General features: G+C 36.3%; 2 protein-coding genes across 2 annotated transcripts in view; both read right to left on the reverse strand.

The window, feature by feature from the left end:
* The window catches only part of LOC134848151 (succinate dehydrogenase [ubiquinone] iron-sulfur subunit-like), a 295,415-nt gene that overhangs the window by 54,033 nt on the left and 224,531 nt on the right, over positions 1-16,851 (reverse strand). The window lies entirely within an intron of this gene.
* LOC134847928 (uncharacterized) lies at positions 9,847-12,240 on the reverse strand. The gene has a single exon (XM_063865219.1). It carries the CDS (start codon positions 11,778-11,780, stop codon positions 10,122-10,124), a length of 1,659 nt encoding a protein of 552 aa, XP_063721289.1. The 5' UTR covers positions 11,781-12,240; the 3' UTR covers positions 9,847-10,121.

Genomic DNA, 16,851 nt, shown 5'->3' on the forward strand with positions numbered 1-16,851 from the left:
CCTGCGGTTTCGGCAAGTTTTCTTAATTTTTGGTCAATTGACTGTCTTTGTATTGTTTCCATTTGTGTTAATAATTCTTGAAATTGTTGTGTTCTAATGTGATGTTAGATATCTGATTTAGAATATATTCCAATTGATTGTATATCAGTATTTGGATTACGAGCAAAACATGGCGTATAAGATAGTTAATTTTTCTAAGATGTAATAGGGCCATCCTAGAAAAGGTAGAATTTCGTTCTTTAGGGTGACAAACCTGAAAAGATATTTATAGGTGAAATATCTTGTGGTCTGTATTTTTCACCGTTTAAATATATGTAGTCTTTGATATCTTTAAAATATCCGCTATAGTCTTGTGTATAAATATCTGCAAATCCTGCGGTTTCGGCAAGTTTTCTTAATTTTTGGTCAATTGACTGTCTTTGTATTGTGTCCATTTGTGTTAATAATTCTTGAAATTACTGTGTTCTAATGTGATGTGGATATCTGATTTAGAATATATTCCAAATGATTGTAAATCAATATTTGGATTACGAGCAATAGCTCTGATGCTTTCGGGTGAAAGTTTTTTGAGTGATTGCATTAACGTAGGGTATGGTGTAAGGGGATAGTATTTATCTTCATCAATGTTCAATTGTACTACATTGTGGCTACTTTCTGATCCACATGGGACTGCGGTATCCCAAAAATATGTTCGTGTTGAAAGTGTGTCGACCAAATGTACTTTATTTTTATAGAATATAGGGATTCTTTTATAACAACGTTTGTCTTCAAAAACATATAGTGGTGATACTTTTTTGGTACAAGTATAAAACCATAAAATATTTCCTTCGTAGTCAAGAAAATTTGATCTATTTCCTGATAATAAGTATCCTGCGTAGGGTATTTTTAGTACTGCTAGTGCGGGTGATTGTAGGATTTGTGCTCTTTCCAATTCGCATTATTGGTGAAGTGTTTCGAATTCGGAGAGTGACATTTCTTGAAAAATTCGACTAATTGTGTAGTCTAATTTCATATCTAAGTGGATATCGTAATGAATATTACCTAAACAGGTGTTATTCATTAGTGATAGTTCTTGTAAACTTGTGCTTTTACTGTCATGTGGCTTTGGTTTTCCACCAGGTTGACCTGTGCTTTTTTGAAAGTTAATTGGGATGTATGATGTTCCTTCATTTATAGGGTGATTTGTGGCATAAGGGTCAATTTGTTTTTCCAGTGGTCATGCCGAAACCTTGTCATATTCGACAAGTATTTCAGAATATCGTGTCTTATAAAGTGGATTTCTGTATTTGCATGCAATTTCTGTTTCTTGATATATTTGGAAACGTGTTAATTTATTTTCTATATCATGAATATTTCTGAATATTTGGAAACGTGTGAATTTATTTTCTATATTATGAATTTTTCTGAAATCATTACTTTGTTTTCGGGATGGATTTACTTGTTCGTATGGAATTGATTCGATAAAATATTTTTCATGAAATTTTATCATTCGAGCGTGTATTTTTGCTACTTGGAATGTTGTGCATGTATCTTCGGGAAACCAAACAATTGTTGCTTGTGTCCGTGTTGTAGGGTCACAATAACCTTGATCATTTTTGGAAGGTAATCTAATTCCTTGATAGATCATTGTGTTATCAGATAAATCTCGTGTGGGTTGTACTTTTTCGAGTTGTATTTTGCAATCGAAAAATATTATTTCTTGATATCCTTTATTTTTTGTGTCTGCTTTGCAGTTTGAGGGGTCATTTATTCCAATGTGTGCTATCCAGTGTTTATCGTGTATGTCATAAGTTAACCTTCCGTGTGCGCCGTTGTATGGGTTTTTTTCGTCTAGTTTTATATGTCATTGATATCTTTCAAGTTGTGCTTGGTGTACAGAATCGGCAAAGACTTGGAAACTTACAATTTTCCTGTCTGTGTTTCTATTTCTTGTGATTTTTAGTCTGAGTAGTTCGTTTTTACAATCATCGGGATTTAGATGTAAAAGTCGTTCTATATTACTTTGATAGAATGATTCGTGATCAAGTCGGTTCTTATTTCCATTGGAACTTGTGAACAGTGTACTTTCTTTTCGGAAAATGTTGCTATAAATTTATATCCGGTGACTGTTGTTGCTCGGGCTTTTGAATACAATGTTGCTATCACATTTGTAGTTTCTATAGCTTGTGGTTCTGTTTCGCATTGTGATTCTTGATTTATTGCATATTTGTGTAGTGTTTTTTGTTCGTTTTCTTCACAATCTTAGTGTGTTATTAATAAATCCTGGGGTCCTGTGCGAGGAGAAGGAATTGTGTTTTGGTCGGAAAATATTAGAAAAAAGATGCGTTCAAATGTTAATATTTTTAGAATATACATGTGTATGATAATCCTGAGTATGGGTTATAAAATGTGATGTAACCAATTGTGTTTTTGGTATATCTATCGTATTCATATATTACTTCAGTTGTTATAAATGGTGGTGCTAGCAATTGAGCTGTTATATTTGGTGGATTTAATGGGTAGGGATGTTGAACAATATTGTTAAGTTTGATCGTGATTTCGAATTTCAATTGGAGACTATTTTGTTGAAGTATTTGAATATTGTGTTCACGAATATCTTCGTGGATATCTTGTCTGTATTGTAGTCTGTTGAGTGCCCAATTGTGGAGTCGGTTACTATCTTGATGTTGTCCAAATAATAGTAGGGGTGCTACAAATGTATTCCAGTCTAGTCGTAAAGGGATATTTGTTGATGATTGTTCTCGATATCTAGCGTCGAGGTTATTTGGGAAATTTAAAGTAGCGGACATCAAGCATCCACGACATGGAGAAGTTCTGTAGGAACAAAAATAAGACAAGGGAACAAGAGACGAACAAAAGTCACCCAACTCACCTTACTTTTTAAGATCGAAAACGGGTTGCCTCTGAAGCAACAAATACGCTTATTAGACACTTCCATACAACAAAAAGCTTATCACACAATTCCATGCATGGGTTCTTTAAAAAAAATATGCTTATTACACGATTTACTTTTATGCAACTTATATGTAAGTTTTATTTCCATAGTATAGATTTGTATTTATATAAACAAAAGCATATTTGACAACACGGGAAGTTAGGACCGTCGTTTATTTGTATATTAAGTGCGCTGTTAAAACGATTATCCAAATATGCTGTGAAGGCAAATCCATCTCCCTTGACAAACGGCTTGGCGTCTTGTAACCAACGTTTTTGTTTGTGGGAGTATGGTTACGTTATGGTCAAAAAACAGAGAAGGGGGGGGGCGTCCACCGTCCCACGCCCTTCGATAAATCCGTTTCTGATATATTGCGTTATGCAATTCTAGCACCAAAGTTTTGTTGAGGCTTTCAAAAACCATTCAGATGAGTAATTCAAAAATGATCGATAGATTCAGTAAGTGCTTAAAAAGAAATTGTCTCCTGATTTATATCGATGCTTTTTGATATACTCATTTTGATGGTTTTTTGAAAGCCTGAAAAATTTAATTTATCGGCATTAAAAATCTGAAAATCATAAATTATTGATATTACTTAAGGTTCTACCTACTGATTAAAGTTCTACCTACTCGAGTCTTGTGTAAGCAAAGGAAGGCATATCTTGATTTTCACGAGAGAAGGGGGAGGATGTTCAAAAATACTTGATAAAACTCAGATGACCCTTTACTAAAAAAATTCACTGAGCAGCAGTCAAATTTTCAGAAAAATTCCAAAAATTTTTGTTCTGTTTTTGGAAGGTTCAACTGAAAATTACACTTCGCAGCATGAGCTGCCCTACAAATCAGTTTATATTGGCCTGTACAGTTTATAATCAGTTTACAAAAGCTTCCCGCATCCAAGTTCAGGCTTAAGTAGCCAATTACAACGGATTTTATGTTCCTTGGTTGATAGTAATAATTGATAAAAGGCTTAATTAAAAGAAATTTGTTGAATAATTTATATCGATTAAAAACATTGTTTTTTCCGAAAAAGCATAATCGAATTTTAATTGATGAAAGATAATTCATAAAAACCAATTAAATTGATTATAATTGATTATTATTGATTATAATATCGTAACTTAACAAAAAATTGTCACAAAAAATTGTATATTGTTTTCTACCCTAAGAGGGAATTTTTTCTGTCAATAACAAACCACCAAAAACTGAAAGTCTTTTAACACTGTGGTTCATCTAAGCACAAAGTCTTCCTACAAAAAAAAGTGAAGACGCTAAGACGCTCTTGTGCAAATTGCTGTTCTACTGATCATCATGTATCTGCCTGTTCAACGTACAAGCAAAGTATGACTGCTAGTTTTATTTACCTAGAGGGCAAAGATGCATCAGAGAACGATCATGAGGATTTGATAACAAGGCTTAACTCCAAACTACTTTCTTCTTTTGCAAACTTGAAAAAACAACTAAAAATCTGATTTCCCGCAATTCTGGGATGCAGTAGCGGACATCAAGCATCCACGACATGGAGAAGTTCTGTAGGAACAAAAATAAGACAAGGGAAAAAGAGACGAACAAAAGTCACCCAACTCACCTTACTTTTTAAGATCGAAAACGGGTTGCCTCTGAAACAACAAATATGTTTATTAGACACTTCGATACAATAAAAAGCTTATCACACCTTTCCATGTATGGGTTCTTTAAAAAAATATGCTCATTAAACGATTTACTTTTATGCAAATAACATGTAAGCTTTTTTCCATAATATACATTTGTTTGACAGATTTAACAGACTGCAAAAGAAAGACGAAATAGTTTCTTTAAGAAGCTGAGTCTTGGACAAAAGACAAACAAAAGCTTCCCGCATCCAAGTTTAGACTTAAGTAATCAATTACAACGGATTTTATGTTCCTTGGTTGATAGTAATTATTGATAAAATGCTTAATTAAAAGAAACTTGTTGAATAATTTATATCGATTAAGAACATTATTTTTTCCGAAAAAGTATAATCGATCATAACCTATTTTAATTGATGAGAGATAATTCAGAAAAACCAATTAGTTCAATTATAGTCAATTTTTATTGATTATAATATCCTAACTTAACAAAAAATTATCACAAAAAATTATATATTGTTTTCTACCCTAAGAAGGAATTTTTTATGTCAATAACAAACCACCAAAAACTAAAAATCTTTTCACACTGTGGTTCATCTGAACATAAAGTCTTCCTACAAAACAAAAGTATCATACAGATCCCTTCAGTTAAGTTGAAAAACTCCCGCTGATGGTGAAAAGTAGTTCTTCCAAATCAATCATGAAACTAAAACCTTGTTCTAATATTTGGTATATAAAGACTACAAATGCTCATCATGAAACAATTCTACACGAGAAGAAGCAGAAAAGTATAAAAATCAATGTTATTGAAATGAAAACTAATAGAAAGGTTGTCTCAATTTATTTTTATACCAATATTTACGAAAAGCATAAGTTAAAAGCATTTCTGATGCAAGGCCGAAGACGAAAAGGGGCAAAGAAAAGAGATTATAGTCGATTATCTAGTTTCGTGCATAACTAATATAATATACTAGAAACTGAAATAAAGAAATCGAATATAATGGACCAAAACTGATTACAACGAAATCGGAAAATAGATAGATTGCTAATCGATCAAAATTGGAAAAAATGTCTCCAATTGATTAAATATTGCTTTCAAGAGAAAAAATTTTAATCTATCGTTAATTGATTATAATTGATATTTTCTTAGTGTTAATAAGACTGGCACTAACTCTATATTATAAGTGAGTATCAACGCTTGAAACTGGATGCAAGTATGTTGAAGCAAGGATAGCTCATTGTTCTTGTGCAAGTAGCGCAGAAGATTTCTACCAAAACGAATTTTTATATCGAATTTAAAAAAAATGAAGAAGAAAATCGGATAGTTTGATCAAAAAAATTAAGTTAAGTTTCGAAATTTTTTTGAATAATAGGCTTTATCAGGCTTGACCATAGGTAATACTTACCAGGCTTGTCCTTTTGTCCATAGGTATTATTTACCACATTCTGAACTGATAAGATGCGTTTTTTGCCGCTCACGGCGTGTTTTTGAGTTTAGAAATTTCGTGTGGTACAAATGTGTCTTCCGAAATTGGTCAGACTGCTGTAGACTTGAAACTAGAGATCAAGTAAGAGATTGTCCTCGCGCCATATCATTGCAGTGGCAGGGGATCGAACACTCGATCTGACGTTCTCAGGTGAGGCCTTACTTGTGATAATTAACTCATGGATGATCTATTTTTACTATGCCATTAGTCTTCTAAATTTATTTTTTTAAATTAAATAAGAATCAACGTATACCAAAAAATTGAATGGCTTAAGTCTGGTTAATACAATTTTTTTCAGTGGACGCGCCAATTTCTCGAACCAGACTTGTCTTAATCGTTTCAATATTGCTCCTATTGCAACAGTTTAACTCGTTAACTCGGTAGCGAAAGTGATAATATGCAGAGATCTGCATTTGCCGAAATTGGATCGCGAGAGCAGCTAAACTTGTTGGTATGAAAAAATTATGTTAAAATAAAGTTTATTATGTGTGTCACTTTACGAGATTGGCCAAAAGTTGAAAGTTTATAAAAAAATAAATGGATGGTACAGTAAAATAAAACAAGAAGCATCAGTGTGTGTTTTAGTGATGAGAGGTTATGTTGCAGTTATGTTGAGTGTACAATTGTAGAGAAGCTGAATAATAAGAAGCATGGCATAGGGTAAGAAAGAAGCAGCACCTTGTTGAGGTTTGAGTAGCACTGAGTGGGTAAAGAGCACTTGATTGATGATGAGTCATAGCTTAGATTTGTGATTGGTTGATTTGATTGAGTGGTTGAACAGTTTAAGGCACCATTGGGTCACAGAGCAGGTAGAAAAATAAAATTAGCAACATGCAGAAAAAAATACAGAGTCGTTACATACAGCAGTCATGCAGAAAAAAAACACACCATTCTTTTTTTAATGCAAGTTCATGCAACCCCCAGTTGTAACCATGGTGCCCATGGAGCATCTTTTGAACTATGTGTTTATAAGAAGTTATATAATCATTTCAGTATGAAATTGAAACTTGCATGAATTCAATTTCATACTGAAATGATTATATAACTTCTTATAAACACATAGTTCAAAAGATGCTCCATGGGCACCATGGTTACAATTGGGGGTTCCAAAGTTTTTGACACATGCGAATAAAATACAAAACAAGATGAAAGAAAGTACAAAAGGTTTTCGAATACACATCTAATGGTCCACAATCACCATAATCAATATCGAAAAAAAATCGAAAAGGCACAGAATAAAGCTAGTTTAAATAAAGCATTGGTTAAATTAGATTATTTGGTTTTATTGAAGTTTTGAATTTGAAGTTTTCTTTACAGTTTGTGGCCTTTTTACCACATTCTGAACTGATAAGATGCGTTTTTTGCCGCTCACGGCGTGTTTTTGAGTTTAGAATTTTCGTGTGTTACAAATGTGTCTTCCGAAATTGGTCAGACTGCTGTAGACTTGAAACTAGAGATCAAGTAAGAGATTGTCCTCGCGCCATATCATTGCAGTGGCAGGGGATCGAACACTCGATCTGACGTTCTCAGGTGAGGCCTTACTTGTGATAATTAACTCATGGATGATCTATTTTTACTATGCCATTAGTCTTCTAAATTTATTTTTTTAAATTAAATAAGAATCAACGTATACCAAAAAATTGAATGGCTTAAGTCTGGTTAATACAATTTTTTTCAGTGGACGCGCCAATTTCTCGAACCAGACTTGTCTTAATCGTTTCAATATTGCTCCTATTGCAACAGTTTAACTCGTTAACTCGGTAGCGAAAGTGATAATATGCAGAGATCTGCATTTGCCGAAATTGGATCGCGAGAGCAGCTAAACTTGTTGGTATGAAAAAATTATGTTAAAATAAAGTTTATTATGTGTGTCACTTTACGAGATTGGCCAAAAGTTGAAAGTTTATAAAAAAATAAATGGATGGTACAGTAAAATAAAACAAGAAGCATCAGTGTGTGTTTTAGTGATGAGAGGTTATGTTGCAGTTATGTTGAGTGTACAATTGTAGAGAAGCTGAATAATAAGAAGCATGGCATAGGGTAAGAAAGAAGCAGCACCTTGTTGAGGTTTGAGTAGCACTGAGTGGGTAAAGAGCACTTGATTGATGATGAGTCATAGCTTAGATTTGTGATTGGTTGATTTGATTGAGTGGTTGAACAGTTTAAGGCACCATTGGGTCACAGAGCAGGTAGAAAAATAAAATTAGCAACATGCAGAAAAAAATACAGAGTCGTTACATACAGCAGTCATGCAGAAAAAAAACACACCATTCTTTTTTTAATGCAAGTTCATGCAACCCCCAGTTGTAACCATGGTGCCCATGGAGCATCTTTTGAACTATGTGTTTATAAGAAGTTATATAATCATTTCAGTATGAAATTGAAACTTGCATGAATTCAATTTCATACTGAAATGATTATATAACTTCTTATAAACACATAGTTCAAAAGATGCTCCATGGGCACCATGGTTACAATTGGGGGTTCCAAAGTTTTTGACACATGCGAATAAAATACAAAACAAGATGAAAGAAAGTACAAAAGGTTTTCGAATACACATCTAATGGTCCACAATCACCATAATCAATATCGAAAAAAAATCGAAAAGGCACAGAATAAAGCTAGTTTAAATAAAGCATTGGTTAAATTAGATTATTTGGTTTTATTGAAGTTTTGAATTTGAAGTTTTCTTTACAGTTTGTGGCCTTTTTACCACATTCTGAACTGATAAGATGCGTTTTTTGCCGCTCACGGCGTGTTTTTGAGTTTAGAATTTTCGTGTGTTACAAATGTGTCTTCCGAAATTGGTCAGACTGCTGTAGACTTGAAACTAGAGATCAAGTAAGAGATTGTCCTCGCGCCATATCATTGCAGTGGCAGGGGATCGAACACTCGATCTGACGTTCTCAGGTGAGGCCTTACTTGTGATAATTAACTCATGGATGATCTATTCTTACTATGCCATTAGTCTTCTAAATTTATTTTTTTAAATTAAATAAGAATCAACGTATACCAAAAAATTGAATGGCTTAAGTCTGGTTAATACAATTTTTTTCAGTGGACGCGCCAATTTCTCGAACCAGACTTGTCTTAATCGTTTCAATATTGCTCCTATTGCAACAGTTTAACTCGTTAACTCGGTAGCGAAAGTGATAATATGCAGAGATCTGCATTTGCCGAAATTGGATCGCGAGAGCAGCTAAACTTGTTGGTATGAAAAAATTATGTTAAAATAAAGTTTATTATGTGTGTCACTTTACGAGATTGGCCAAAAGTTGAAAGTTTATAAAAAAATAAATGGATGGTACAGTAAAATAAAACAAGAAGCATCAGTGTGTGTTTTAGTGATGAGAGGTTATGTTGCAGTTATGTTGAGTGTACAATTGTAGAGAAGCTGAATAATAAGAAGCATGGCATAGGGTAAGAAAGAAGCAGCACCTTGTTGAGGTTTGAGTAGCACTGAGTGGGTAAAGAGCACTTGATTGATGATGAGTCATAGCTTAGATTTGTGATTGGTTGATTTGATTGAGTGGTTGAACAGTTTAAGGCACCATTGGGTCACAGAGCAGGTAGAAAAATAAAGTTAGCAACATGCAGAAAAAAATACAGAGTCGTTACATACAGCAGTCATGCAGAAAAAAAACACACCATTCTTTTTTTAATGCAAGTTCATGCAACCCCCAGTTGTAACCATGGTGCCCATGGAGCATCTTTTGAACTATGTGTTTATAAGAAGTTATATAATCATTTCAGTATGAAATTGAAACTTGCATGAATTCAATTTCATACTGAAATGATTATATAACTTCTTATAAACACATAGTTCAAAAGATGCTCCATGGGCACCATGGTTACAATTGGGGGTTCCAAAGTTTTTGACACATGCGAATAAAATACAAAACAAGATGAAAGAAAGTACAAAAGGTTTTCGAATACACATCTAATGGTCCACAATCACCATAATCAATATCGAAAAAAAATCGAAAAGGCACAGAATAAAGCTAGTTTAAATAAAGCATTGGTTAAATTAGATTATTTGGTTTTATTGAAGTTTTGAATTTGAAGTTTTCTTTACAGTTTGTGGCCTTTTTACCAAGGTCTCCAGCAATTTCCATCGACATTCTTGGTGGCATCGTTTTCAATGTCTTCTGAATTGACTCCTGTGGGCACGAACATGGGTTCGAACCCCGCCACCTCCTCGTCATCTTCTTCCTCGTTGCTTTCTTCCCCTCCGAAACTCGGACTGTCGACTAAACTTGACCTGACCAGAACTCGCTTCGGCTTGTTGCCTTTTCGAGTTGGTGGTGATGGCGTCGAACAAATTGCAAACATCGGCTGTCCGGATGAAGTTGTAGTTCCGAGTCTTTTCACCGAAGTTGTCGTCGATTGCTTCGGAGTTGGGGGAGTCGCGACTGTTCCAAGCAGTACAGGACATGAGTCTTTGAAGCTCGAGGAGCTTGCCGAACTTGCGGAAACCGGACTCCCGTTGTAAGGTGACTCGGGTTTTGAGAATTGCGGTTGTCGGAATAAATGCGACTGTGGTCGCAGAAACTGCTGTGGTGTAGTTGGGTAGTTGATGTTGGTCTTTACAGAAACTGGAGTCGCCGGCGACATCTGGACTCGAGGGGGCGTTTTGAGTTGGGATCCCGAGTTTCTCTGCTGGAACAGGGGTGATGCCTGGTTATACATCTGGCCCATAGGAGCAAACGGACTTCGTTTAATTTCGCTCGGTGGTTGCGAGTAATTATGACGATTCTGATTGATTCCGAAATTTCCCATAATATCGGGTTCGTTGTCTTTTTTGGTTGCCGATTCCAGGGTCCGGTTACAAGTCTGAAGATGGTTGCAAAGCTTCATTTTAACGGACGGATCCAAATCGCTAACATTAAGGAAACTTAGAACTTCTTGAGTGCATTGGGCAAAACCAGCTGCGTATCTGGTGACAGAGCTTTTCAATTGCTGCTCCGATTGTTCCGATTTTGAGGAACAACTGGACTTCGATGCTGTTTTTGGGGTATTTATATTTTCGAGTTCTCTGATTCTGGTGACTGCCAGTTCCAAAACGTCTGCTTTTTCCAACCTAGCCTGAGCTAAGCTTTTATTCGGTTTGTCCTGCAGTAACAGCGATTTCAATTCGTTCACGCTTGAGTTAATGCGTTCACGTCGCTGCTTCTCAACTAACTGTTTCGAAGTTCGTTTGGTCACGCCACCCGATGCATGAGAACAAGGTCTGGAGTCGCTTTCGGTCGAGTTCGTGTTGGACCCGAGCCACTGAAGGTTCTCGTTAGGCGACAACGAAGAACGATTCGAGTGAAGTTCACTTGGACTTATTTCGGATTTTATCGACGCACCCAACTGGGTTGCTGAGATTTGTGCTACAAGATCCGAGCTATAATAGCCCGAAGATGCTTCGTGAATTGACACAGGAGCGTGTACTGGTTTGAAGGTCATTTGACCCGCGTTAATCTGTTCACGCGCTGGTGCATTTGTGACATAATAAGAAAACGGGTCCGCACAGTGGAAAACTCCAGGAAAAGGATGATTTGGTTGGTGGATGGGACGTGGAGGGAGAGGTTGGGGCACGTGGCCTCCGTTTGCGTAATGTGGGTGCAGAGTATGAGGGGGGAAGGTTTGTTGAGACATTGGTGTCATAGATGGCGGGTAAATAATACTGTGGAATCGGTTTGACGAATTCCGACTTTGAAAGGGGGGTTCATTCGAAGAAGGTTCGATGTTTTCCTTGTCCATTTTCCACGAAAAAAAGTTCAAAAAAGAGTTAAGAGTATTTAAGAAAAAATGTTTTCTTGGTTTCTACAAGGAACGTTACAAAACTGGAACTCGATTCAAAATCAAAATGATGCACGAAATTTAAAAAAATAGAGACAAAAACGGATAAACTGACTACACGACTGACTCACACAGCAGGAAAATGCAAATTGGCCGAATGTTATTATCAATCAATTCAAAATTCGAAATTGCCATTATTCGAATAAAGAAGCATGCGGTGATGACCGGTTTAATCTCCTCGGCCAATGGGGGAGCGTTGTGAGTCCTTTTGTTCTTACGGGGACAGTAGAGCATCCGTAGTTTACTTAGCGGCCTCCTCGAGATATCGAAGCGAGCATACGCTCTCTCTATTCTCTATTGTAGTCTAACAATTAGAGAAGCACGCGCACAAATACCCGCCGCTCTGATTTTGAGTGTAATAAACAGTTGAAATAGAGCCAAACTCAGATACTTCTAGAATTTGTTGATTTTTTGCAACTTTTACAAAAAGTGCGCACTGTGAGTTGATTTCACAACAGCACCACATGTCATTGAATAACCTCGAAGGAATTGAAATCGCAAAGTCAGAAATATTTCAAGGGAGTCCAATTCGAAAACACATGTTTTAAGTGATTCGCAAAGACCATAGCAATAACTCTGTAGGAAGTCTTGTTTTCTGATTCTTCAGACTGTGATTTTCGACAATATGCAATAGCTTTTGGGAGAAATTACGCAGTTTTTAACACCCCCCCCCCCCCCCCCCCCAAATAGACCAAGTTAAGATCCTCCACCCCAGCGCTTAATATAAGTTAAATTTGTTAAGCGCTGCATGTAAAATAGTCGATTCTGATTGGCTAAAAATTCCTAACTTAGAACCAAGTTAACATCCTCCCCCTAAACGTGTTTAGGGGGGAGGATGTTAACTTGGTCCCAAAAACCTGTTTGTTGTGTATGATAGGCTAGTTTCTGGGACTAACTCTGGGACAAAACTAGGAAATAGAGTGATAGGTACAAACAGGGACACATCTAGAAATTTCACGAGGAAAAAATGACGTTTCAGAGAACTTATTGGAAAGTTTTGGCGCGCACGGTCCTCATTCTTCAAAGGTTGACAAAATTTTAGGTTTGGTTGACAAAACATGGATGTCGTGAAAACGTTTTAAAAATTGCATCTCTTGGATGGCGAGGGAGTAGAATCCCTGAGCCCCCCTTCCCTTGGTACCTCGGGAAGAATTGCCAACTGCCACCCCTATAAAAGTTTTGTGGTATCATACATATGAACACTGCTTCACAGGTATAGACGTATAGTGGATTGAGGACACCCCCCTGCTGTAAACAAGAAGTTAATTAATTGTGGATTCTGCGATTGCAGAGGATCTATGGAATCTAGCCAGTCTGCCGGGTCTCTTATTTCCAGACTAAGTTATTTGGTTAAGCCGGCTCCTTTTATTGCATCTCATGGTCGTTTTATTTTGCGTCAAGAACTTTAACGTTGTACCACTATTGCAGCCGAAATCGGTCAGACTGTGGTGGATCTGAAACTAGAGGTCAAATGAGAGCTCGTCTTCACACGCTATCATTGTCATGTCAGGGGATTGAATATACGATCTGACGATCGCAAAGTGAACACTTTATCACTGCTTAATCTCTCTAGAAAGGTAGGTCAGGTGAGAGACGACACAGCAGCTGCAGCTCCAATCCTTGCAAAAAACATTGAAAAACAGTGTCCTTCATTAGTATTCCAATAGAATTCGTTGCAACAATTACTCGGACTTGAAGCCCAAAAATATGAATGTGTTGTCAACAATTTTCTTTAGCGTACGAAAAAGGGCTCAAAATAATTGGACAGTTTCCCATGTGTAACGATGTCTGTTCACTTCTGGTATGAAAATTTTGCTCATATTCACAAGTTTAATTGCAGTTCAAAATACTTGGATATTTATTTAACATTTTAAAGGCGTCTCAAATGTTTGACTGTTTGTCGTTGCTAATACCAACAAAATATGCGTCAATGTTTTGCAAATAGCTGCTTTGATTCGGCTTTATCTTAAACAGACACACATGGAGGGTAGATTAATACTGCAGATGGGACAGTACCTCGTGATCTCTTGGCAAACGTCGGCGGCCTTTGAGCTCTGCTCCACTTATTAGACTACTTAATCCCCCAATAAGGTCCAGGAAGGTAAGCGCGTGAACAGACCAGACCACTAACTGAGATTATCTCTTCGCTTTTCCAATTAGCGACCGATAGGCGATTGCTTTGAGTCGCTCAATCAATGCTTCATTAGATTCTGTGTTGGACTTAGGAAGCGATTAAAGAGGAATTTAGCGATGAGGAAAGCGCCCTTATTGCTATTCTTTCCTATTCCTGTGGTGCTAATTGTATAATTAGTGAAGCATAGATGATATGCAACAAATAACTGCTCACAGGTATTAAAGCTTGCTGCCCATTTAGCAGACTGTCCTAAACGAAGAACTGACTAAGATTAATAAAAAGATCATTTAAGTTCTCCACTATAACCTTTTAGAAGTCGGTTATATGCTTTTAACGGGATTATTGCTAAAAGAATAGTTGAATAATCGTGAATAATTTGAACTATAGGACCAAGTTAACATCCTCCCCCCTAAAGCCGTTTGGGGGGACTTTGTTAACTTGATCCGAACTATAAAGTGAACGGTTGCTTTCAGGAATCTTCTGGTATTTAACGAGTTTTAGCTATCTTCAGCTTCCATTCAAAAGGCTCATAAAATGCCTGCTGAACACCAATTGATATGCGAGTCGGAAGTCTTTATGCTGACTGTCTAATTCTGCTCGCAGATCATTCTTCACAGCGAATTCTTGAAGCAAAAGCTTCACCTGTCAGATAGCTTGCAGCCCTTAGAGGTTAATTAGGTTGGCTTGTTTTGTTGCCTAATTACAGTGTAGATTAGAGAACAATGGTAAGAATAGAAGACAGAGAATGAGGGAATAATTGAGGAGATAAGAAGTCTTTGATGGAATCTCTTCTAAGAGGACACACCTTGCATTAAAGTGTAAATGTGCCACTCATAACAGACTGCATTTCTGGTCTGCCAATTGAACTGTGGATCTCCTAAAAGAGTTCAAAGAGTCCACTGGAGACGAAATACTGGCACGTGCACCCATGCGACCTAAATGTCTCGTCGGCTCAATTTTGGCTTACCAATTTTTTCAAAGGGTCTCCCATTTGGTACTTTCGGTACCCTTAATATTAGCGTAATTGGCGCCCAATTGATTTTAGGGCCAGTCGGCAAAAGGTGAGCACCAAGTGGGAGACCCTTTGAAAAAATTAGCAACCAGAATGGGGCCGACGAGGCATTTTGGTTGTCGCTTGGGCACTTGTCATAGTTCCCACTTCGAGGAGTCAGAGAAGATGTTCTAAAAGGTCCTTTTATCAAAACATCAAAAAAAATTGTCCTCGACAAAACGCTCCTGACTTAACATTATGTTAATACGTAAGCTTTTGAAAAAGTCAACTTCTGGGTTTTAGCTTTTTTGGGGGAGGTTTTTGGTTTCTTGAGATTGGACATCTACTCGGAAAACTCACCGATAGTCGGCTCAGATGGTTCGATATTAGCTAATCTCGAAATTATAAAAATCACCAAAAAAGAAAGGCAAGTGTGCTGTGGGTCATTTTTTTTCTTCCAGTTCCCTGGGTTGAGGTTTCCAATTTATGTTTTGAACGAGGCGGAACGATTTCATGCCACTAATTGTTCGCCCTATAATCCGTAGTCGAGAAAGCTCTGTAGACGAACTAAAAGTCGAAATATGAAGTGGAGTCGGTCGACAAATAAAATCAAATACAAAGTCGAAAGTTACCGTCGAGTTAATTGAATTAACGTCGAGCTCAATTTCGAAACAAAAATTATGGAAAGCTTACACTTTTTCAATGATTTTGTATAAAATTTGAGCAAAAAATTTTTGAATCATTGAAAAATTTTAATTTCAGAAAACTGCGTTTAGCAACATTCACTCGAGAAGAATTGTTTAGAGCAAACCATGAGTTTCAAGGGACTCCCTTCAAAAATTTGAGATGCAAGGTCTCCCTCGGCAGTTTTTCACGAATACTTTTTAAAAGCATTTTTTTCTGCTTTTCAAATTTGAGGCAAGTTTGTTTCATTCAGAAGTACTTCTTGGTCGAACTTGATCGAAACTTTTTTCCTCGGTCGAGCACGATTGAAAAATTATTTTGGTCGATTTTCGCCGGAAAACTCTACCTCTGTTCAAATTTGTTTTGTTCAAAAATATTTTCTTGGTCATTTTTTTTTCTTAGTCGATTTTTTTCTTCGGTCGAAAACACTCCTCGGTCGAACTTAGTCGATTTTTTTTCCTCTTTGGTCAGACTTCGCCCGAGGTCTAACATATTTGCAATTTATCAAGCTGGAAACGAGATGGTCGAAACATATCGAGTGTGGGCTAAGGTTTTCGAAATATTCCAACTTTTCGACCGAGTCGTCCGAAACATACACCGCAAGCAAACATCGACTCGGGTTGTAAGAAACAGATGATTGGAAAAACAAAAAACAAGAACTCAAAATATTTATGTTAAGGAATTTACAAAGCAGACGAAATTTCGGTTCAACTATATTCGATCCTCCATTGTGTAATCTTAGCTGTCTACTCAATTAAAAGTTTTTTATGAAACATTTAATTATAGTTCATAACAAAATTTAGAGATTGAAGCTAAAATTGAACACATTAACAAAAATAGCCGGCTGCTGTGCAAACAGCACAGAATATTCCGACCTGATTGAAACAAAGTTTCAATGATATAAAAAAATTTTAAATCGAAATACATATTTTCAAGTTTTTTATCTGAAAGTTTGTGCTATTTTTATCGAGAAAAAGCTATTGGAACATTTTTACAAAAAACACGATTTCCTTATTAGTAACTATTAAAGCTTTTAGTATAAACAAATTTGGCGGTCAGTCTCTAATTTTTTGTCCAATTATTTGTTGAATTTGGTCTAAAAACCAAAATTTCAGCGATATTTTTCCTCGACATTGCGACAACTTTTTTTCGAGTCGCAATAA

The sequence above is a fragment of the Symsagittifera roscoffensis genome, chromosome 6 (assembly GCF_963678635.1).
Source record: "Symsagittifera roscoffensis chromosome 6, txSymRosc1.1, whole genome shotgun sequence".
Taxonomy (NCBI): Eukaryota; Metazoa; Xenacoelomorpha; order Acoela; family Convolutidae; genus Symsagittifera; species Symsagittifera roscoffensis.